Here is a 25,098-nt window from a genome sequence, read left to right as displayed (position 1 = left end):
CATACGCACCTTAAGGCAGCGGGCTGCTAAGTGTAGGAATATATAAAATGTAACTATATATCAAGAGTGAAGAGTATGTACCACCCCCCACTCTCCCTACTTGTAAGGGCCGAGGCCAGCGGCCTACTAGGCCCGGGCCGAGGCCAGCGGCCTTCCGAGGCCCAGATCCGTCGTGCAGCAGTCGACGGTCGATGACTTCTCCAGCCGTCGTCGAGGTTGAGGGTCGACGTTGGGGTGGGGAAGGGAATGAATAAGAATTATAATTATAATAACAGCAAAAGTATGGCTAAGGCCAGGGAACTCCGCAAGATGCTTCCGACCAGTATGGCGGAAAAAAACAATCTGAGGATCCTACACGCGTGAGGGATCTTGGGTACAGTGGACGTCACACTAGGGATAGTATTACTGGCACGCCTGTGTCGACGCCCATTTTCGACTTTCGAAAAACAAACTGTAATACTCCGCAGCTTCCACTAGATGTCGGCCTATGCACAGCATGTGATCTAAGCAGATTCCACAAGCCTCAGAAATATATATATATTCAAATGTGAACATGTATGTAAACTGAGTGCATTATCAACGTGATAATGAAATCTCTCAAACATCCCAGAATAGCTTTTTTTTAAAAAATCCACATGTGGCATAGCACACTTTTTCCATAGCGGAGACCGTAATGTCTTCCCTTCATTACAGTTAACTCGCCTTGAAGGCAAACATGAGCACATTTGGGGGGTAGAGGTAGCACACATACATTCACTCCCATCAGATGTGCTGTTAGGAAACGCCAACGGACACAGCATTACTTGCCGGTATTGCATGGCAGGAAAGGGATCAAAGCACACAAATCTAGTGGAGATGCAGGGACGGCCGGAAAACCTGGAGACTCCACGCTCTTCCCCAGAGGTTAGGCAGGTAAGGACCAAGCTACTTAGTAAAACCTACAGCAGAGACAAGAAACCTGCAGCCTCACTGAGCTCACGATCAAAGGAATTCAGTTAAAGGCACACAATCATTGAAGGGGGCACCAGTGTCCAATAAACGAGGCAGGCAGAAAGACGACATGAGACGCCCTACCTGGTCCCAACATGGCAGCCTGTTGCAGGGGTCAGGCTTCAACAAGTGACAACTACTCTTGGGAGGAAGTGGTTCTACCCACTAGTGGAGGAGGTGGGTTAAAGGGCCCAGCCAAATCACATACACAAAACGTTACAAACGAGTGAAAGAGCCACCCAGCATAATTACACCAAGCGCCTCATTGCTTTGACGATTCCCCTTCTTTAAACACAACAGTGTGTAGGGGGTGACGGAGGTCTCCACTGCTGGCTCTACAATGTGGGGATTCTGGGTTGTAGGCGTAGGACAGCCTGGTTCGACCCGTCCCCCATCAATGTGAGGGCCCTGGAACAGGGGACGACCACATAAGAGCCACTGCAATTACGAACCCTTTTAAGGCAAACTCGAGCCCAACAGACCCACGTGGGAAAGAGCAATTGTTAACCTAGTCAATCACTCCTTAGGGGAGAACAAAAAATCACTTCTGCGACCTTGTTTCTTCAGATGCGCAGGCAGGAATCATTGTTCCATCCATGTTCCGCAATGCACGTACGCCGATGCCAATTCAAAGATGGCGGACTGCCAGCCGAGACTCGAGGGTGGGATAAATCACCCACACGTTTTGACTTACTACACTGCCAAAGCAGACTCATACACACATGCAGGTACATAGACCGGACCCAAGAAAAGTATGCAATGCCTGCACTGCACCTACTGTGCGATGCAAGCCTTGCAGAACTAAGGGAACCTTGGACGCCCACCCCCTACATTCTCCCTCTTCTGAGAGTTTAAGTTCACGCTACTTCAGCCTGCACCGCACCTGGCGCGCGACCTGGCGCGCGAGGGAAGCGTGAACTGTGTTTCACTGGTAGGTTTGGACTGGTGCTGCTGTGCCTGTTGCGTCAGTCATCAATGCACTGTCACAGCCTGTACTTGTTCCATAAGGGTACACTTGCATTGCCGATACCTGCGTTTTACCGCTGGTCAGAGAAAAGCTTGCACAAACACTCCCTGTGATAACACTGTTGTATGAGAAGCTTGCACTGTGGAAAATGTGGAAATGGCCGTAGGGATTACCATGGCCATGGGCAGTTAAAGGGTGGGCAACTAACCAAACAACACCGACAAGCTGTGTGTCTCTCCTCATATGCCATTCGTCCCTATCTGTACTCAAATGCAATAGTTTTGGTTTATAGGTGGCGCTTGCGCCACCTAATAGCCAAAACTGAAAAAAGGGCCAGAATTCAGTGGTCAACCTGCAGAGTGAAAAAATCAACTAAATGGAATGCTTTTCTGTCAGGTAGTCTGTCCTTTCCTGTACTTTGAGGATAGCTCTGTGCATACAAACAAGAACAGAACAAGGACAATACTTTATGAATCTGTTCATGGACATTGGCCTAAATCATAGAAATAATTACATTTCTTGCTGGAGGAACATGTTCCAGAGAGCTGATTATTTCTGTTTGCACGAATCAAAACGTTCTTTATATCGGGCTGCACGTATACAGAGCAGTTTCCAGTTGTCCTCAGGCATTATTAAAATATAATGCACTGCTAAAATATTATGGAATACATATTAGCTTCCATTCAGATTGGTTTTTTGGAGGCAACTCTCGATGGATATCACAAACTTTCATGGCTCTCACTTCCTGGCTTCTTTATGTTTGAGTGTGGAGCCCCTGCCACTAGCCGCCCCTTCATTTTTTTACCTGCATGCCTCTGTGCTGCTTTGTGGTTGTCATCTAACAAAAATGAAAAATGCACAACTATGCTGGAAAGACTTGCAAGGTCAGGCTTCCGCAGTCAAAGTTTAGTGGCGCGTTGTCTTGGTAATATATTTTGGGGCCATTTAACTCTTTCATGGTTCACTTATTGTTTTATTTGCTGTTACTTTATTATTTGAGTATGGAAATGTTTAAAAAACAAATATTAATACCTAAAGTAAAAGGTTAGTACCGCAGCCTTGTCAAGAGGGGGAGCAGGAGGCATGCCATAACATAACAAAGAGCGAGTCCTGGTCCCGAGGGGGACGGCAACTGGCAGAGACCCAATCTTATAGCTTCTCCTTCTGCCAGAGAAATGTAGTGCAGTACATGTGTGTGTCATGCCATGCCCCAGTTCCAAGATGGTCACCGGTCTCTTTCTATCTTTTGTAGGGCCTGTGAAGCAGAGGAGCAGCAGAGCGCTGAAACAGAATCAACATTCCATGTCCACGAAAGAGAGTCACAGAGACAGACACCCGTGAACGGAAGCAACTCTCCAAGACGCTGAGTATCTAGTGTCCCACTGCAGCAGTGGGTAGAGCCTTGGAAAGAAAGAGCTATGCTGCAGGACACAAACGTGCATGCACCAATTAGAGGCTCGCTTCGGCATGCAAGTAGGTGCTCCATCAGAGATGTGCTCAATATTAGACCACCAGGGACATGAGGAGCTAGACCCACCCCCTCTAGAGACTAATGACCACCATGGAAACTTGCTTGAGACTGGGACTGAGCTGGCAGACCTGCAATGTTGGAACCGGAGTGGCTCTTGTGAGGGGTCGGCAATGTGAGACCCACGACTATATTGAGTTTTCTCAGGATTTGCCATTTTATTGTGTACAAATAATACAATTAAATCTACTCTACCAGGGGATTCCTTACCTATTTTAAGATCCAAGGGAAAACAACCTAGCATTCACAAAACTAAACCTGCCCAAAAAACAATATCAATATTCAAATAACAAATACAACATAAATAGAAGGTTACCAAACCCCTATTGTCTTGGATGACTTCGTATCGTCCTAGGCAGATTTTGCTCCCCAAGAATGTGCAAAGTCTGTTTTCTCCAAGTAACAAAACTTGTGAGAAGTTCCAAGGAAACAAAAAGTTCACACAAATAAAATCCACTGGTTAAAGTCTCCTTCTTGCGTGATGAAATACCTCCTCCTTTACAGTTCCACAAAGAATGAACAGCACCAATGGAGCTTCTTGCATGACTTCCTTCTAAGAAAGAAGGAACAGATGAATTTGGCAAAAGTTTCTTCTCCCACTTTGCCAACAACTACTTCACTCCTTGATTCTGTGGTGTCTTTTATACAATTGTCAGGATGTTCTGGCTTGAGATCTACTCTTCTCTCAACCAAGGTCCTTCTAGAATGTAACTGTGAGAAAAGCTCCCTTGGACCCACAGTTAACTTCAGCAATATTGACAACCACAGACTTGTCACTGCTATTACAACTTCTACTGCTTCTGAACATGCTTCATCAATGGCATCAATGGCAGCTTGACAAGTAGCATTACTACAAGACAAGACATTTTCTACCTTCAGAGGCTGGCAACAAACCCTTCTTTCTAGATCTCCAGAAAGGGCAGCCTCTTTGCCGGTCTTGCAGTTACCAAAGATTCTGCTTCAATTTGGTGAACAAGTACCCAGCTCCCTTCTTGAGCTTTATGTACACCTGGTCTTCAGTGGTTACCCCAAAGTGGCTGTGCCACTCTGCCAACTTTGGATGTAGACTTTTGCGTATCAACACTCAGCAACTTCAACACCACCAGTATACCGTTCTTTTGTTTGTGGGATTTGACTTTCAGAGAGAGTTCTTTATGGGCTTGGGCATTGCTTGCTCTATTTTCAACTTCTACGTCTTTCATCTACTGCTTCAAACTTTGATGTGTTGCAAGGTAATTGTTAACATAAGGCGCACATGATAGTGTTTCAATGTTGAACTGCCACTTCGTATAAAGACTCGTTCCCACCTTTTGGTCAGTACTCAGTCTCCAAGGCACAGGGAAACATTGTCTCATGCGCGCAGTTCCTTTCACAATATCTTTAACAATACCTGCAACTCTTCACGAAAGTCAGTTTCACTTTGTTTCATCTACCAGCAGTGTTCTCCATGCTAATCAAAGACATGCGACCACTGGGCAACAAAGTATTTCTGCTTCTCGGGAAAGGAAGGCTTCTCGTCACACGCAAGAGTTTCAGGTAAGCTTGTGCTACGTTCCCATTAAAACCTTCCCACTTCTACAGTTGATTCTCACTCTCTCATAACTCGAAGCAAGTACAATTAAAAGCTGGCTACAGTTACCAGAAAGGAACTTCTTAGGAGTACAGAGCTTCTTCTTGCGACTCCAGGGATCCACACCCCCCCACTGCACGGGTGTCTGCGATCCAGCCTCATTAAGTGAGAGCTTCCCACGCTCCAGTTTCCCTTGGCTGGATTCTGCTACAAGGGTGTCTTAGGAACAACCGCAAGTTCAGCTCGGTACACACAGCAATGAGGCACACCTGGAAAGACTGCAGACTGCCTGCTGCTTTCTTTTCTCTCCAGTGCTGCTACTGCTCTTAAGGGTCTGTGAGCACAGGACCAACTCAGAGTTTGCAATTGGAATTTGCCCACCTACTCAGCCTTCCCTGTTGTGGTCACACGTCCTTGTGTTCTTCTGGCTAAGTGCTCTGCTTTCTCTGCATCTACACCTTCTGACCTTCCAGCTCCTGACCCAACTTCTTTCTACTGCATCACCGTCAGGCAGCCTTTCATGCCCGTGAAGTGGGCTGATTAGATTCAGATGCAGGCCCTTAGGCTTAATTGCCTGACCTTGTTTAGAGTCGGTAGGCTGCCTGCCTGACCTGGACTCCTGTCTGCCTCTTGAGCCCTCCTCTTCTTCACAGTCCCTGAGGAATTCTGGGACTTGTAGTTTGGCTTAGAAAAATTAGATTTCTCTATTTCTTCAAAAGATGTGAAAATGTTTTTTCTTCCCCACGTTTTATTAATAGAACAATTATAGGTTTTAACGGTTTCAAAGCTCAAAGGGACAGAAAAGGTCACCTGGTTAATTTTCCTATTGCAATATCTTTGATATTGGGGAAGACATGGTGCTTCAGGGGTACAAAAGAATGGCTCTGGAACATTAGCAATTTTCCTAGGTTGACATTCATCTGAATAACAAGAGGCTATAATTTCCTTGGTATGGATTGTATTATCTTCCAAAAAATCATACCATGTCTCACCCTGTGATACTCCCCCCACCTCCACAGGCCGCAATACACCACCCCGAGTGTCGGTATCAGAAAGCGTCTGCCCTCTCCTGGCCATCTGGGAGGAGACTCTAGGTAGGGTTTTGGTGAGGGGTCTGCCGGATTCTCCACAAACTGCACAGAGAAAGTGGGCAGGGCTTAGCCCCAATTTAATTCCTTTTCAAATGCAACACCTTCATGGTGGGACTTAGCCCCCTTATAAAAACTTCCCCTTGTACATACACCTCCCAGGAGGGGACGGTAGATCAGGATTGGCTAGGGCACGTTGGCCAATCAGGGATGAGGGAGGAAAAGACACTCATGGGACAGGAAGCAGGAAGTGTGGGTTATCCAGGTGATGTCAGCATTGAGGTGAAGGCAGCCCAAGAGACTAGTAGGAGGAAGGTGGAAGCGGCGGAGTGATAAGGCGATTAATGGAGAAAGGCGAGGCATTGGTGTAAGTGAGGGCAGAGAACTGCAGAGTGTGTGCGCGTGTTGGTGTGCAGGTGAATAGAGGTTAGCCTAAGAAGTGAATGTGAGGTGAAAGATATTGGGTGAAAGGAGGTTGTTTGCGTAGTGGAGTGGAAGGATAAGAGTAGTAGTGGGGGAGGGGAGAAGTAGTGTAAAGAAGGGAGTAGTAGCCAAAAGAAGGGAGTGGAAGTAAGTCAGTAGTAGTGAAAGGGGTGTGAAAGGAAGGGACTAGTAGTGAAAGGGGTGTGAAAGGAAGGGACTAGTAGTGGAAGGAGGGCAATAGAGGGAGGAGAGTAGTGGTGGTAGTGGGAGGAGTCTGTCGTGTGGGAGGAGTAGTTGTGTGGGAGGATGAGTAGTAGTCATGTGTGAGAAGTAGTAGGGTGAGAGGAGGAGTAGTAGATGGAGGAGGAGTTGAAAGAGCAGGAGGAAAAGGAGAAGAGCCAACATCAATGGGTGGAGGCAAGAGTAAGGCGGAGTGGAAACATCAGAGGGACAGAAGGTTGATGGGACGGGCAGAAGGAGCTAGAGTAGAAGTTCAAGGTGAAAGTGAGCGTGGTTGAGCTTTGTAGGTTTCAACTGAGTATGTGCTCGGCATTATTCCCGATCTCCTGTAGAACACTAAGCAGGGCTAGTGTAGGGAAAGTTAGAAAGTCCTGGAGGGAGGCAAGATAGCCTACCCTTAGAGAATGCATCATTAGAGATAGAAGATCGTAGATTAGTAGGGGGTTACTGGTCAGTAGCACTAACCGGGGTTATGGAAGCCTGCAAAGAGGTGGACATCGCCAAGGGAGATGACAATGAGAGGGATGGCCCTAGCACCATTTCCAAAACCCCTACGGAGCTGGCGCCTAGAGTCAAAGTGCCAGCCTCTCATTATTGTTACAAGAAACAGTCCATATCTTTTGTATATTTATATATAAAAACCATTGGTCTGTCTGCAAGGCTCGGTGTGTCTCTGTTATATAACCCTGTATTTTAAGAAGGCAATTCAGTTAATAATTTCTATTTATGTATTTAGGCAGTCAGGATTTCATTTTGGACAGGATAAAATATCAGAAGACGGACGCAATCCCGGCGTGAGGCTGCCTTTACAATATGGGGGTATTGGTTTGTGTGTTACCCTGGTGATATTGGGGTAGATTAAACAAGCAACATGGACCTTCGACATTAACGAGGGGATACATAAATAGGATAAACACGCAGGCCTAATGCAATTATCTATGTTTTAGCAGTATACATATTTATATTTATGAGTGATATGTCAGGTGAGTGATATGTCAGAGTTGTTATGGGTGTTCTTTGGGAAGCGACGGGGAAATGAAAGGAGATACTCACTCCCTACCTAGCGAGTGGCGTTTTAGTCAAAACCTATGAGATGTCAACACTTAGAATTAAGCAGAGAAGGTCACCCTGAAACAGATTCAGATTAACTTCAACAAAACCTGGTCCAAGCTTACTTTGATTTTGCTTCCTGAAGTAACGAGGGGTCGTCCGTCGCCAAGTAAACGCGGCGCTTGTCGATCTGCATCCGGCGGGCGAGAAGCTGGAAATGTTCCTCCACGTGCACCATGTACTCTTCGATGGGATGGAAAGCAGCCTCGGTCCCCACTTTGTCCGTCCTCCTGACATGAACACTAAGAGAAAATGCAAAACCGCAGCCGGAAACTTAAGGACTTTAAGAAAACTGTTTACAGAAGCAAAGCTTTCGATAATTCAATTTCACACCTTCACAAAAGAAAACATACATGCGCAAGCACCTTTACTACAATGTTGCAATTTCCTTTGTCAGCTGCAGATTCGGGTACATTGTGAAGCAGTCAGTTTCAAAAGACAGGATGCAAAGCAAGGCCAATGTGGTCAGTATAATCACATTAAGGGGCATTTAATATAACCTTGGAGCCATTTCTATACACAGACAAATTGCTGTTTTATTGTAGCGGACTCAGGGGGAAAAACATCTATTGGCTAGGGGTTGTATAGTTCCAATGTAGTGTCTTAGTACTGCGACAGAGTGCCCTTGGACAATACATCTTTGAATTGAACAGCAAAGACAATTCATTTTGGACGCAATCAGGGCTGCAGATAAGATTTTCAAGTTGGGAGTATTTTAGTCACTCTTTTTTGAAGTTGAGAGTAAAATTATTTTTTAGCAGGCATACAACCAATCCCCATTTCAAATGAAAGAATATTTTCGACAAGTAAAAAATACACAGACACCAGTCTAAAATCCATAATCCTTTGCAGTAATTAATGCAAATTATACACACATAATCTTGAAGTTCCTTTTCAGATCACACAGTAATAATATGAGCGCGCCTTCCTCTGGCACTGCTCTGCTCCTACCAGTGATCTGAACACATCGGTGTAGCTGGGAGTGGGTAGAAGCAGGGTCAGCTGCCTAAGTGACTGTAGTTTCCCATTTTACACTGTTGGGGTTATTTTTCCTCCCTGTTTTTTTTATTTTTGGCAGTATTTCACTTTTTAGGCAGTAAAAGGTGTCGGTACGCGGCTTACCTGTGGGGCTGGTGCGGTCTACTATATTGGTGCACTTATCAGTCTTCGCCTTCATGAATAGCCACTGTTTTGGCCTAAATTCTCACGATTGCTGGAATCAGAGCCTTTTATATAGTTTCCTGATGAGCGGGAAGTTCTATGGTCTCTCACATTGGGAGCCAGAACATTCTAGAAAGTTCTTCCTTTGCTCATACCGCGGAACTCTAAGTTTGCTCAGTTTTACTGTGCTTGGTAAGTTTATGATTTGGACCCTTTACAACAATTTGTTTTGGTTAAGTAGTTTGGAAATTATATAAAACGGTACCGGAAATATACACGTAACTAGAAAGGAGCTCCTAAACTCAAAACAGCCAGCGGTTTGCTATAATACACGAGTGGGAGAAAGAGTTAAGAACTGGGTACCTTAAAATGGATTGGGGACTGCAGGGCACCCAAGACGACAAGGTGGCATACTGAACTATCGATCTAGCAAACACTGCAGAAGCTCACACAAGTACCCACTCTGCCAACTGGCGCAATGTGTCCCAAGAGTGAACTCAGAATGTATGCTACTTCTCTGAAGCAAATTCTCTGCGTATCCCTGTAGCAAGTGTGCACAGAAATATTTCCAGAATGGTGCTGAGAGGCCAAACATGTCAGTCGGATAAAGCATGTCATCAATCGAACTGCGCCATCGATCTTTTCAGTGCACGTGTGATCTCCAAAGTATATCTGCAAAGTCATGTAGCTGTACTTGAGTTTGGAACAAAGCAACAGCATCACGCCCCCCCAACCCCCCAAAAAACATACACGCCCGCATACGTGCAAGAGATAGGTGTGTCTTGCCCTTGAAAATAGGCTATATTTGACCTTCATTGCGTTTTTAATTTTAGAGAATCTTTTTTTTTTGACAAAGGGGTAGTTTCACCCCCCTCTTCCTCCCATAAAACCTCCTCTGCACTCTTTTGCCACCACGTCTTTGCCCCCTTTTTCCATTCTTTTTTCACTTTTGTACCCCCATACAGACTTACGCATGTATTCCCTTTGACAACGCCCCCCCCCCCCAATGTCGGGGTCAATATGCTGGATACTGAACGGAGTTTCCGAATCAGTGGCTACGCATGACATGCAGGGTATGGTGGCAGCTGCTGCCGTGTGGAACCACAAATGTTCAGAGGCTTTTTCCAACACAATGGACGCACAGCCTGCAGAAGTCCTAATGCAACAGTCTATGTTTGATAGTGAGCAACCCGTTTTAGTGCACCCTCATTCCTAAATGTGCAGCGGGTGCCAATGTTGCTGCAACCAGTGCAAACATTGTGTATGAACCCGAGTAAGAAGCCGAGGAAACCTACCAAAAGGTGTGTGTTTATCATGATCATGTCTCCAAAATGTAATTCCGGGTTAGCTACTGTCTGAAAAAAAAAAATAAACTCAACATCATCTTTACCCAGCGATCTCAATTTGCACCCAATTGGTCGCAAATCTGGTGCATTCCCTAAAGAGGCCACCACTCCAGGATGGAGAAATACACCAATTTGCTACGTAACTGTATACGACCACATTTTATAACTGTGTGATGGGAGAATTTAAGAATGGGCCTGTCAAGGCAATCTCCACATACATGGGAGATATGTTCATGTGCCCAGTGACGTCAGACACGAACATGCATCTGGGAGTTGTCAGGGGGAAACAGTTGCCGCTGCATACCTTTTAAGGTATACATTAAAAGTCCATTCTGTTTACCAGCAATTAGACGGGCATGTGCTAACCTATTAAAATGACAATTAGATGTATTATACCTTATCGAAGCCCCATCTGTGGCGCGGTCTCGGAGGAGGCACTTCGGTGTCATCATTTAACTTAGCGGTGCACATCTGCGTCTGCTTTTTTCGCTGACTTATCTCAGCGCGTGCATTTCAGCAAGAATACTGGAGGTCTTATCCACCGTTTAAAAACATATTTCCCTTGTACAAAATTCCGTGTGTCTTCGCATAGCACATGAGTGCGTAATTATCGAACTCAGATTAAATGCATTACACAAGATTTCAATCAATGTAAATATTAAGCTTAAGAAATGTATTCCAAACAGGTTTTCAAAAAGCAGCATTAGGAAAACAATGCGTGGTGTAGCTTCTCTTGCTGTAAACCCTTTCCCGCATCGTTCCATCCCTCCGACGCCTCCTAATCCAACCCTCTTAACATTTTAGATTTTAAACTCTATTTACCCACTTTTTATTATGATTTTTAGCACTGAAACAGAATATGTGAGCAGACGTACAGCGGAATATTTGCTTATAAAATTTAATGGAATAAACAAAAACACAATTGTGATTAAAATTCAATTAACGGTAGCAAGAAGTTAGGTACAATGCACAAATGTACAATGAGAAAGTTCGCATATAAAGTGTGACAGATTAGAGTAACAACACTCATAGAAATTGCTATGACTATAAGGTTAACTGTTTCTATGTATTTATTTGCATTTTTAAAGCGCTCACACAGCCCGCGGGCATCGAGGCGCTATTACAGGAATAGTTTTATAGTTTTTTTTTTTATAGTTGCGTAATTGTAATTTTGTTGTCTTAGTTGCATATTTATAACCACCCAGAGGTTTCTTAGCACGGACCCGGGAATCGAACTTGTGTTGCTTCATGTTGTCTTGCTTCCAAGGCAAATACGTTGCCACTGAGCTATCCTCCTGGGACAAATGTAATGGCCACAGCTTAGAAGGGGAGGGAGTGAACAGTACACCGAAAAGGTGCTTGAAGGGGGCTCTGAGGACTTGTGCAGGGAGATAAACACAAGAGGAGACAAATACAACAATCAAGGCAATGGTATGGGATGAGCAATTAATTCGGGTTTTAAGTGGGCCTGGACTAGCTGTAGATAAAAAAAAAGGGTGATGGCTGGAAGGTTTAGAATAAATCTTAACCTCTGGCATTGTTCTGGGCAAACCTCCAGACCATTTTTCTGCACCTGCCCAGCCATTACAAAGGGGGAAGACCATATGCAAATCAGATGTTGGTCCTGCCCCAAAATGGTGTAGTCCAGCCCAAACTGCTTGGTCACAAACACTTCTGCACAAGACCACAAGCATCCCCAGACATATTTCAGCTTCGTTGAGCCTCATCAATGTGGAGTAGGTTGGGTTTCTATGCCCAGCAGGCACGAGACCGACGCCTGGGCATAGCTGTCCCACTCGGATTGACGGTAGCAAAACAAAAGGGGTGATGGCTGGATGGTTTAGAATTAATCTTAACCTTTGGCATTGCTCTGGGGAACCCGCCAGACCATCGTTCCTCACCTGACAAGACATGGTGAAAGACCATATGCAAATCAGGTTTGGCCCCACCCCAAAAGGGGCAGTCCAGCGCAAACTGCTTGGCCACAACCCTTCTGCATGACACGACAAGCACACCCAGAAATGTTTTGGCCTCATCAGTGAGGAGTAGCTTGGGTCACTAGGCCCAGCAGGCACTGGACCCACGTCTGATGAAATGCCAGAGGTTAGGATTAATTCCAAACATTCTAGCCATCACCTCTGTTGTGTTGCATAGCTGTAGATCAGCCCGGCAATATCAAAACTTGTATCTAGAACCAGGGCCCTGCCCAGACTCCCTAAACGGATTTAGCTACCATTGTCACCATTGGCCCATGTGCAGAATCGCATCATCCGTTTCATACATTTGGAGTTAAATGTGTTGTTTTGAAACTCACTCAAGGGAAAATATAGTATATGAAATACATTGTTTGATTTTTGCAATATAACGTTATATTAGCAAAATATCATGTTATGTTATTAGTACCCGGCGAGGGTCAATCAGAATGTAACAAACATTCTGAATGGCCCTCGCCTGGACCATACCTCTCTGAGAATCCCTCGAAGTTCAACTTCGTTCACGCCCCCGGCAAGAGGGTGTGGGGGGGGGTGGTGTCAGCCCCTCAGCCAATGAGGAGGCTCGGAACAGGGTAATCCCGGCTCCAAGCCTCCGCAGGGCTGGAGGCTGCCATCCTCCCTGCCGGGGATTCAGATGAGTGTTTTCCCCACACCCCCAACAATACCCTCCTTGCCCTCCCAACCCCACTTACTTTTAAAAAAATTTTTTTTAGAGCGCGTCCGCCCCCGATGGCCACCATGGAAAGGGAAAACAAACTCAGTTTTCCCTTCCCCGGCGGCCATTTTATTTGACTTTTATTTTCTGTTCCGAAACGCTGCAGCATTTTGGAATAGAAAAAGATTGCTATTAGTACTCCGGTCTTGTGGCCGGGCCGGGGGACCAATAGCAATATGCCCCTCGCCGCGGGGCCATTACTGAGTCAAGTAATGCCCCGGGGCCTTCGTTAAGGCTCTTGCTTTGCTCAGGCCTTTAACTATAGGCACTCGGGCATTACCTGACTCAGTAATGGCCCTGCGGCTCGGGGCATATTGCTTAAATAATATATTGAAGTCTTTCCATTAGAATAATTTAACACAACTAATGACTAAATAAGGATCATGGATTTCCATTTAAAGAAGTGAGGGATTAGAACCTGCACGACCGATTTTGATTTGATTTCTATAGTGGAATTCTTTTTGCCGATTGCTTGACTTACAATTGATTTTATGTGTTCCCTTTCATGCCATGCATAAAAGAAATCAACCAAAGCTATTTGGCCTCTCTATGTTGCACGGGCCACATGCTTTTTTAAGGTACCTTACCTACCAGAGATTCTTAAGCCGCGCCAGACACTTAAGATTCCCCCTCCAAATATTGTTTTGTGTCTAGTAAGTGCCCACCCTTGATTTCTTATCCCACTTATTGGGTTCAAGTTTACAAATCATCAGAGGCAGACGCAAGATCATCCCGTTTCTGATGGTACAGGTCTTGTTCATAGGGCACCTCCTTTTGCAGATAAAGATTAGGTCCTCCACCCAAATCCTCAGGTCTCCTATCACACTTCTCTACTTTCCATACTTCCTTTCCCGCGATCATCATGCTTGATCTGGCCGTAACTTGAACTTTGCAAGTAGTTTTACAAAACTAGGAAAAAGAGTTATCAATATATGAACATTTTGAAATATGACCAGTTTACTTGGTGAATTCCAACAAGTTGATTCTGTTAATTTCTACATCAATCAGTGCAGAAGTGGAAATCCCTAAAAACACATTGCATAGTAAAAATGTAAATGTCAAACTTACCCGATAACCGGATGTTTGAACTCAAGTTTTCTTGTGGATTCTTCAATTTCCTTCTCTAGCCAGGGCTGGGGACGAATTAGGTACTTTACAAACTGAGAGACCCACCATGCTGCAGGGTCTCCGTGGACACGTATTAACCTCTCTGCAAGATCCTCCGGCACTGCAAGCGGCAGGTAAGGTGGCCGAGGGTGCAGACTATCCACGATGGGCAGCTCCACCACCTGAACATCCTTATCGTTTAGCTCACCTGCGAAAAGAAACATAACTGGGTGATTTTTCGTTGCTTCACAGAAGGGCGTAACAAATGACATTCAAATCATTATTGCATGGTACAATAGGAAATGCAGTCAACACTTGGATAGCGTTATACTTTCATCTATTAGGAAAAACAAAACACACATCTACAATGCTAAACTGTGGGCCAAAGCACAAGTTCTGCACATTTCCATGCTGCAGTAATTTGGAAAAGGTTCATGCACTGCATGCTGGATGTGGGTCTACATTTCCTGTAAGATGACCTAATTGGAATTGCACATGATTACCTGATCCGGTAAATTGAATTAATATTCCACCTACTTCATGATTCATTGTAAGTATAAGTACGAATCCTATTATTACGTTATTCTTTAATATTCTACCTATTTATGGAATGTATGCTCCTGAAGAAGGTTGTATACCCGAAACGCGTTGAGCTCTGCTTCCACCTATTTATGTTTGATTTGGATTAATGCTAATCATTACATTTTTGTTTATTTTGTTAAATCCACAATCATGATATTTTCTTTCACAATTATGAAAAATTGTCAGAAAAGATATATTTAAATTATTGGACTTTAACTGAATGACTGTTTCCAGTATATAGGTGTGCAGGGGACAGGAGTGTCGTCCAACCTTCGTGCCAGGATTGTTACCACCCCAGCACAATGAAGTATTTAATTATAATTATTCTTTTATAGTGACTAATACCAGCAAGTGGTTTCTAAACCCGGGATCGGGATTCGAACCTGAGTTGCGCTGGTCATCTTGCTTCCAAGACAAATGCATTGCCTCTGAGCTATCCTTCCTCCCCTTCAGTTCTCTTGATAGTTCATCTTTTACCTGTACTTCCATGCACTGCACGCAGCCAAGCGGATTATAGAGAACAGAGTGCAGGAAAGTTCTTTACAACAATATAACACTGCCTCCAATGAGTGTTATATCGATTTCATTAACACGAACAATACTTTTATCAGCATTGGCAAATGGCAATTAATCAAGTGTCAGGTTAATGGAGTGCCAGATAAGATCGCATGCACTGTAGCTATTCTATAATGCGCATATTGTATGCATTAGGTAACATCTTCAAATGCAATTCTCCGGAGCAATAGCGCAGTTGATCTGTGTGTGGCCACCCGAGCAGCCAGCCTTCCCAACGTTGACCAATAGATTTTACATTGGGAATGCCTACTCCAGTGAGTAGCAAAACGATTGGTTTGTCGTTCCTTATTAAACTACCACCTGGAACACGAATGCAAGGCAGGTGTTGGAGGAGGTAGCCAGACCCAAAATAGTACATACAGTATAAACAATAATCTCATTCTTTGGTCCTTAAGAGGAAAAGGATGCCTAAAAGTAAAACAACGTGACCTGGAAGCCTTTGCTCCTGGGACACTGAGAGACGTGTGACAAACAGAAATTCATTAAGGAACGGTAGGTGGGCAGCGTGCACGTCTGCCCTACGTTTGGAAGGTGTTACAGATCACTGGTTGTTTCTCTCCTTTTACTGAATGAGAAGCAGTGCACAAATGCACTGTTATCTTTAAGCCAGGCAAAAGAGTCACTAGCCCATTGGCATTTTTTTTTATACCTTCTAAATGTTATCGGAAGCATGGCCCAAAATAGACTGGTTGACAATACTGGGGGAGCTTTCAGCCTTTCACGATATTTAGGATAGCAGAGGTGCATCTACTGCATAATGGCCCTTACTCTCTAGCACCACCCTCCTACTGCATCATGGCCCTAACTCTCCAGCACAGCTCTCCTACTGCATCACCACCCTCCTACTGCATCAAGGCCCTTACTCTCTAGCACCGCCCTCCTACTGCATCATGGCCCTTACTCTCTAGCACCGCCCTCCTACTGCATCATGGCCCTTACTCTCTAGCACCGCCCTCCTACTGCATCATGGCCCTTACTCTCTAGCACCACCCTCCTACTGCATCATGGCCCTTACTCTCTAGCACCACCCTCCTACTGCATCATGGCCCTTACTCTCTAGCACCACCCTCCTACTGCATCATGGCCCTTACTCTCCAGCACAGCTCTCCTACTGCATCATGGCCCTTACTCTCTAGCACCACCCTCCTACTGCATCATGGCCCTTACTCTCTAGCACCGCCCTCCTACTGCATCATGGCCCTTACTCGCTAGCACCACCCTCCTACTGCATCATGGCCCTTACTCTCTAGCACCGCCCTCCTACTGCATCATTGCCCTTACTCTCTAGCACCACCCTCCTACTGCATCATGGCCCTTACTCTCTAGCACCACCCTCCTACTGCATCATGGCCCTTACTCTCTAGCACCGCCCTCCTACTGCATCATGGCCCTTACTCTCTAGCACCACCCTCCTACTGCATCATGGCCCTTACTCTCCAGCACAGTTCTCCTACTGCATCACCACCCTCCTACTGCATCATGGCCCTTACTCTCTAGCACCGCCCTCCTACTGCATCATGGCCCTTCCTCTCTAGCACCACCCTCCTACTGCATCATGGCCCTTACTCTCCAGCACAGCTCTCCTACTGCATCACCACCCTCCTACTGCATCATGGCCCTTACTCTCTAGCACCGCCCTCCTACTGCATCATGGCCCTTACTCTCTAGCACCGCCCTCCTACTGCATCATGGCCCTTACTCTCTAGCACCACCCTCCTACTGGATCATGGCCCTTACTCTCTAGCACCGCCCTCCTACTGCATCATGGCCCTTACTCTCTAGCACCGCCCTCCTACTGCATCATGGCCCTTCCTCTCTAGCACCAACCTCCTACTGCATCATGGCCCTTCCTCTTTAGCACCACCCTCCTACTGCATCATGGCCCTTACTCTCCAGCACAGCTCTCCTACTGCATCACCACCCTCCTACTGCATCATGGCCCTTACTCTCTAGCACCGCCCTCCTACTGCATCATGGCCCTTACTCTCTAGCACCGCCCTCCTACTGCATCATGGCCCTTACTCTCTAGCACCACCCTCCTACTGCATCATGGCCCTTCCTCTCTAGCACCACCCTCCTACTGCATCATGGCCCTTACTCTCCAGCACAGCTATCCTACTGCATCACCACCCTCCTACTGCATCATGGCCCTTACTCTCTAGCACCGCCCTCCTACTGCATCATGGCCCTTACTCTCTAGCACCACCCTCCTACTGCATCATGGCCCTTCCTCTCTAGCACCGCCCTCCTACTGCATCATGGCCCTTACTCTCTAGCACCACCCTCCGACTGCATCATGGCCCTTACTCTCTAGCACCACCCTCCTACTGCATCATGGCCCTTCCTCTCTAGCACCAACCTCCTACTGCATCATGGCCCTTCCTCTCTAGCACCACCCTCCTACTGCATCATGGCCCTTACTCTCCAGCACAGCTCTCCTACTGCATCACCACCCTCCTACTGCATCATGGCCCTTACTCTCTAGCACCGCCCTCCTACTGCATCGTGGCCCTTACTCTCTAGCACCGCCCTCCTACTGCATCATGGCCCTTACTCTCTAGCACCACCCTCCTACTGCATCATGGCCCTTACTCTCTAGCACCGCCCTCCTACTGCATCATGGCCCTTACTCTCTAGCACCACCCTCCTACTGCATCATGGCCCTTACTCTCTAGCACCGCCCGCCTACTGCATCATTGCCCTTCCTCTCTAGCACCACCCTACTACTGCATCATGGCCCTTCCTCTCTAGCACCACCCTCCTACTGCATCATGGCCCTTACTCTCTAGCACCACCCTCCTACTGCATCATGGCCCTTACTCTCTAGCACCACCCTCCTACTGCATCATGGCCCTTACACTCCAGCACAGCTCTCCTACTGCATCACCACCCTCCTACTGCATCATGGCCCTTACTCTCTAGCACCGCCCTCCTACTGCATCATGGCCCTTACTCTCTAGCACCGCCCTCCTACTGCATCATGGCCCTTACTCTCCAGCACAGCTCTCCTACTGCATCACCACCCTCCTACTGCATCATGGCCCTTACTCTCTAGCACCGCCCTCCTACTGCATCATGTCCCTTACTCTCCAGCACAGCTCTCCTACTGCATCACCACCCTCCTACTGCATCATGGCCCTTACTCTCTAGCACCGCCCTCCTACTGCATCATGGCCCTTACTCTCTAGCACCGCCCTCCTACTGCATCATGGCCCTTACTCTCTAGCACCAGCCTCCTACTGCATCATGGCCCATCCACTCTAGCACCACCCTCCTACTGCATCATGGCCCTTGCTCTCTAGCACCACCCTCCTACTGTATCATGGCCCTTGCTCTCTAGTGCTGCACTCCTACTGCATCATGGCCCTTACTCTCTAGCACCACCCTCCTACTGCATCATGGCCCTTACTCTCTAGCACCACCCTCCTACTGCATCATGGCCCTTCCACTCTAGCACCACCCTCCTACTGCATCATGGCCCTTGCTCTCTAGTGCTGCACTCCTACTGCATCATGGCCCTTGCTCTCTAGTGCTGCACTCCTACTGCATCATGGCCCTTCCACTCTAGCACCACCCCCCTACTGCATCATGGCCCTTACTCTCTAGCACCGCCCTCCTACTGCATCATGGCCCTTACTCTCTAGCACCGCCCTCCTACTGCATCATGGCCCTTACTCTCTAGCACCGCCCTCCTACTGCATCATGGCCCTTACTCTCTAGCACCACCCTCCTACTGCATCATGGCCCTTACTCTCTAGCACCACCCTCCTACTGCATCATGGCCCTTCCACTCTAGTGCTGCACTCCTACTGCATCATAGCCCTTGCTCTCTAGTGCTGCACTCCTACTGCATCATGGCCCTTGCTCTCTAGTGCTGCACTCCTACTGCATCATGGCCCTTGCTCTCTAGTGCTGCACTCCTACTGCATCATGGCCCTTGCTCTCTAGCACCACCCTCCTACTGCATCATGGCCCTTCCTCTCTAGCACCACCCTCCTACTGCATCATGGCCCTTGCTCTCTAGTGCTGCACTCCTACTGCATCATGGCCCTTGCTCTCTAGTGCTGCACTCCTACTGCATCATGGCCCTTGCTCTCTAGTGCTGCACTCCTACTGCATCATGGCCCTTGCTCTCTAGTGCTGCACTCCTACTGCATCATGGCCCTTGCTCTCTAGTGCTGCACTCCTACTGAGCATGGACCTTGCTCTCTATTGCCGCACTCCTACTGAGCATGGACCTTGCTCTCTATTGCCGCACTCCTACTGCATCATGACACTTGCTCTGAAGCACTCCTACTGCATTCATGGCCCTTGCTATTTCCACACTACGCATGCTGAGCTGTGGGGGAAGGGGGAACTACTTGTAAAACAAGCATACAAAAAAAGGGCTTCCAAAAACTGCTTGTAAACATACGTGGGCACATAACTCTAATGCTCAAAGGTTGCAGGACATGGATAACTAACAAGCAATTGTCCACCTGGGAGAGGTCTCCAAGATTGTCACTGTTCAGGCTCGGCCCAGGGGAGAAGGGAGCGTAGGCGACTGCAGCCAATAACTACATGGAAGACCCCTCACCTGCTGGCCAATATTGCTGCAGTGAAATGACACGTCTGCTGCTTTGTAATCACAGTGTTGTGAGACACCACATGACAGGCTTGCATGCAAAGTGCCTTTCAAGATACAAACTCCAGAATAGATATTGAAAGGGGAAGAAATGTGTCTCCCTGTGATTGCCAGAGTATTCCAGATTGCACTGCCCCATATTTTAAAGATCGTCACCTGCAAAGGTGTAGGTATTCATGAAGAGTGCACGGGGGTGGATAAGGTTGTATTTCCATCTCAACCTGCCCCTTCAACATAAATAATTTCATGGAATGCATTTTTTTTTAAAGGGCGATTCCATTAATCTACACTTTAATGATTTTCATAGGTTTTGTAAACATTTACTCCATCAAAATGGCACATTTCCAAGAAAAAGCCTATTCACTGTGCGTGTGGATGGATGCTATTTACCCCACAAAGAACCCCAAAGGTGGCTCCTAACCATGCGTGGCGGGGTGTGAGTTCAGTGCACGTGTGTCGTACACTCTACACCAAATGCGAGCCAATGACTTTGGCCATGACCCGTTTTCAGCAGAGTGCTCACACATGGCAGTCTCAAAAGACCCAAAGGCTGTCTAAAGCTTTGCCTGGGGCCTGTTCCTATATAGTACTTGCGCGTGGTGCACACTCATCGACCATACACTGCGAGTCTCACTCCGCGCGGACATCTCTTCTTTACCCCCGTTCAAGGAGTGTCTCCTAGTTTGAAATTCATCGGTCCAGGATGTTCAAATCCTGTGAGAATCAACGTATCCTGTGAGACAGCCTTTCCCACTCAGATGTCTTAGGAGGTTCATCGAACAAACTACTTTTTGGATGTGTTGGTCATGCTCTGGACCACCCCGATAAACAGGATCAGTAACTGCGCTATTCTATCTCTTTGCCTAGTCTTTGCAAAGTAGGATACGCAAATCTGTGAATTAATCTCATCAGATCCCGTTCTAGCCAGTCTGATGTGCAGTTGGGTTTTGGACCCGAATCTGTGGGTACATGTCTCAGTGGAAATTAGCACCTGGAGGAGGGGTGCCTACCAACCAGGAGGCTAGGAACGCAGGCTTGCAGTGCCCACATAAACCTGCATTCTATTACTCACTGGCTACATCTTTCACCAATTGCCCAGCTACCATTTCTTTTTTTTTTACTGGTGTTGGCCCCAACCCCCATTTCCCCCCACATCCCACTCCAGCGCCCATATCACCACCATCCATTACACCTCTGATAACTGCTGCTTCTGCCTCCTGCTCTAGCACCTAATTACCGCTGCCCCCTGACCGCAATCGCAACACAAAAGGGACAATGCCCCCATTTGATTTCCCCAGTGGAAATCGTATTTATTTTTTTTTTTTTTTTTTAAACTTTTATTTTTGGTGGCAGAGGTTTGCAGTAAACACATACATCATGGCAACAGTAGTATGTAGCAAACATAAAAATGAAAAGGGAAAGGCAATTACTGGAGCAGTACAATAATCATAGTACATTAAACACAACAATGTCCATACATCCTTACAGAGGTGAAGAAGATACAAAGGATCATGGAGTGGGGGTAGGTCCTGGGGGGGCAGGGGACAAATCGGATCCGGGTGTACCTGCACTTAGGTTGTTGAGATACGTGTTGAACGCAGTCCATATATTTTGGGGACGGGACCGGGTCGGGAGCATGGTTAGGTATTCCTCCTCACAGTTTCGCGACCAGGCAAGCAATCGTAGCCATTTCTGATAGGCTGGCGGAGAGGAGCTCCTCCAATTCTGGAGTATGCATTTTTTAGCTACCATGCAGCTTATGTTCAGGAATTTAGCCGAACGTCTAGTGTCCAGTGTTCTCCAGATCCCAAACAGGACTGCTAAAGGATCGGGGTCAACCACAGCTTCAGTGATCGTGGTGAGCGTTTCTAAAACACTTTCCCAGAATTCAGACAATTTGTTGCAGGACCAGAACATGTGTAAGTGATCAGCTACTTCCTCCCCACATCGGGGACAGGGGTGTTGTGAGTTGTGGTTGAACCTCGAGGTTCTATACGGAGTATAGTATAGCCTATTTAGAAGCTTATATTGCATTGCGCGGTAGCGGAAATTGAGGGAAACCTTTTTAGTGTGTTGGCACATCTTCCCCCATATCTCGTCGGGTATTTCTAGGCCCAGTTCAGCAACCCACCCATCTCTTGCCCCAATGGCTCGCACCGGGGTGGAATCCTGCGTAATCTTGTACAATGAGGAGATGACTCCCCGGGCACCGCCCGAGTTAGCAATGTATGCAATAGCAGGATTATCAGGGGGTTCATCCGGGAAGGATGGCCATCTGGAGCGAAATGCGGCCCGGAGACGGTAAAATTGAAGGGTCTCTAGTGCGGATCTGGTATGCCCTTGTTTCCAAGTTTGGGGGTCAATAAACCTGCCCTCGGGGTAGAAGTCTGAGAGCGCCCGGTACCCCAACGCCCCCCAATGTCGGGCCAGAGCAGCGTCATGCGTGGGCTCCAGACCAGGGAAAGACCACACTGGGAGCCACTTATAGTATGGGGAGGATTCTGGCGCTGGGTACAGTAGGCGCGCCCAGGCTTGAAGAGTTGTGGCAACAGGATCAATAGGAGAGTCGGGTGTATAATGTTGATGCAGTATAAGGGACATTATATTAGTGCCATTGGTTGCCATCCTTTCCAATTTAACATGCGGATGCGCCGGGGAGCCCGGGTACCAGTGAGTGGCGTGTTGGGCTTGGGCCGCAGTCCAATAATGTGAGAAGTCGTATTTATTTTTCTTAAGTGGAAGTCATGGGAAGTGACACACAAAGTCGATTTCACTTAAATTTAAAAAAAAATAAAAAATAAATAAATATTAGCACTTCGAATTTCAGCCTGGGATGCTAAAAGCCTTAACCCACGTTGGTCTGGTGTGGACATCAGTGGTAACAGCCATGAGTCCTCTCCACAAAGGCTAAATCCGGCAGGCCGTTATCATGGAGAATCGCCCCAGACCTTGGTAGTTAAGGTCCTTCGAATGCGGCATTATTGCATAATTAATTTCATTTTGATCCTCTTTTGCGAGATGAATTTACAAGAAATATACACTTCGCATTTATCTCTGAATGGATGTCATACTGTTCAGTGTTTTTTGCATTCTCGTTTTCCGATCAAAAACAATGTCAAAATTGACAGGAAAAATTAAAAAAAACACGTCCCAGAAAACCTTTGACATTTCTAACAATATATACTAAAATCCAGCTTGAATATTCTTAATTGATTGGTCCTTGGATTTCGGAAAGTGTGGCATGCCGAGAGATCAAGGGAGACCAAATTCATAGTCAATCAAAAAGGAGCAGCACTGCTCTGAAAGCTGTAGTGGAGGGTGCATGTTCACTTCTACTGAAAGAAGTCGTTCTTTACAAACTATAGATTTGACCCAATGTACAAATGTGCACCAAACAATGTGGTTGGTCACTGCTGAGTTTTTTTGGCTGGGCTCAAAGAGGGCAGATATGTGGGCAGAGTTATGGGGGGAACTTATGCCCTGCTTCCCCATTTAACTGTTCATAAGGACTTGCTGTTAGCGGCCAGTGCAAAAAACAGACCAACAAAAAAGCTTGCTGTACCAAAGTTCACAAAATTGAAAAGGTTAGTTCATTTAAAAACCTTAAATTTCATTGAAAAATCTTAATAGGCTGCTGTTAAGGTTGATAAGTCGCAAAACCTTATTGGACTGATTTTCAACAAACAACCGGAGCCTAGAACATATGAACATTATTTGACAAACGAGGATGATTGGATTGTTAAACATTGCGCAGAAACCCTAACTTTTTTAAGAAACAACTTGCAGACTTTTGCAGTCAAGCAGAGCTTCGCACGAAACAGGCAGACAATAAAAATAGGGAACAGCTAAAGAATGATTATTAAAGGGACTTTACTTGCGCAAGACATGCTGCATCTGAAGCCAAGGTTTCCTGCTGCTGCCCACACTCAACAGATACACACAAAGAAAGGAATGACTCAATCCTTATGGGAAGCCACAGATGTAATTCACGCCAAAATGGCATAGCAACACGTGCACTGGACTAGAATCCATTTAAAGTGACATGGGGAAATACATTATTTGTTTTAACTTTGGACTTGGTCCGATTAAAAAAGCAAAAAAAACAGGTACAGATTTAGTTTCAGTAGGAAAGAACGGATCACCTGCATATAAAACAGGATATATTAAATGCATGAATTATGAACACATTGGCATGTTTGAATTACTCTCATGCATGGAGTGACAAAAACAAAGGATGTTTCGGGATTCAGAATATTCTTGTGAATCTGAATATATCATTTTTATGTTCAAGTAAAAACAAGGAATAATGAGAAAAAAGTATTGCAGTGAAATGTTGAGTCCTCATTCTTGACGGGAGGGCTCACTCGAGGCTAGCATATTTCCATATGAAACAGAGAACTCAATCGGCCAATGAATGCCAGGAGGAGGGGCTTGTGGTCTGAATAGGAGAAGGGAAGGGAAGGGAACCTATCCCAATCACTGTCCAATCTAGAATTGCTACAGCAAATGATGCTGCTTCAGTGGACTTTGCTGCATATATACTTGACCCCAAATACATAGCTTGACAAGACTGTTTTTTGGGAAAACAGAAAAGCAAGAGAGCCCGTCCAACAGGAGGAGATTGGGACTATGGGTAGCTGTTGGGAAATTCCCTTAAGAAGGCCTTCTCCAGATGGGATTGAATACAGAGGTCTTTCCCAAGGCAGGATCACCTTACTGGAGAGGGTGAACAGACTAAACGGAACTGCTCTTCTGGGTGTGCCTGGAGCTGGTTGATGTCCCTACCTGTGCTGGAATTTCGAAAGAACAACCCAAAACAATGAGTACAATGGGCCCAGAATATTTAGACAAATGAAATCCCAAATAGCAATGAAAAGTATTTTGGGGGAACCCTGTCTACAAGCTATATCATAGAAAAGGGGAATGGAATAGCTTACCGGCAATAAGGATTTTCTCAAGCAATTTGGGATCTCTGGGGGTCTTAGACACCCCACACTGAAATGTCGACTGACAAGGCTTTATAATCGGTGCCTGTCATGGTAAATAACATAATTTAAATCTGTTCTGTAATGCATTG

At 46.3% G+C, this 25,098-nt stretch overlaps 1 protein-coding gene across 2 annotated transcripts in view; it reads right to left on the bottom strand.

The window, feature by feature from the left end:
• Positions 1 to 25,098, bottom strand: part of FUT8 (fucosyltransferase 8) — an 857,288-nt gene that overhangs the window by 57,644 nt on the left and 774,546 nt on the right. For both annotated transcript variants that reach the window (XM_069638672.1, XM_069638673.1), the window contains 2 exons: positions 14,201 to 14,447; positions 7,982 to 8,158 (listed from right to left, as the gene is read on the bottom strand). In XM_069638672.1, coding sequence (XP_069494773.1) covers positions 7,982 to 8,158; positions 14,201 to 14,447 — 424 coding nt within the window. The remainder of the gene's footprint in view (positions 1 to 7,981; positions 8,159 to 14,200; positions 14,448 to 25,098) is intronic.

This window comes from Ambystoma mexicanum, chromosome 14 (assembly GCF_040938575.1).
Source record: "Ambystoma mexicanum isolate Mex_15411 chromosome 14, UKY_AmexF1_1, whole genome shotgun sequence".
In the NCBI taxonomy this organism is placed as follows: domain Eukaryota; kingdom Metazoa; phylum Chordata; class Amphibia; order Caudata; family Ambystomatidae; genus Ambystoma; species Ambystoma mexicanum.
The sequence above is the reverse complement of the archived record's forward strand: the minus strand, read 5'-3'. Positions and strand labels throughout refer to the sequence as shown.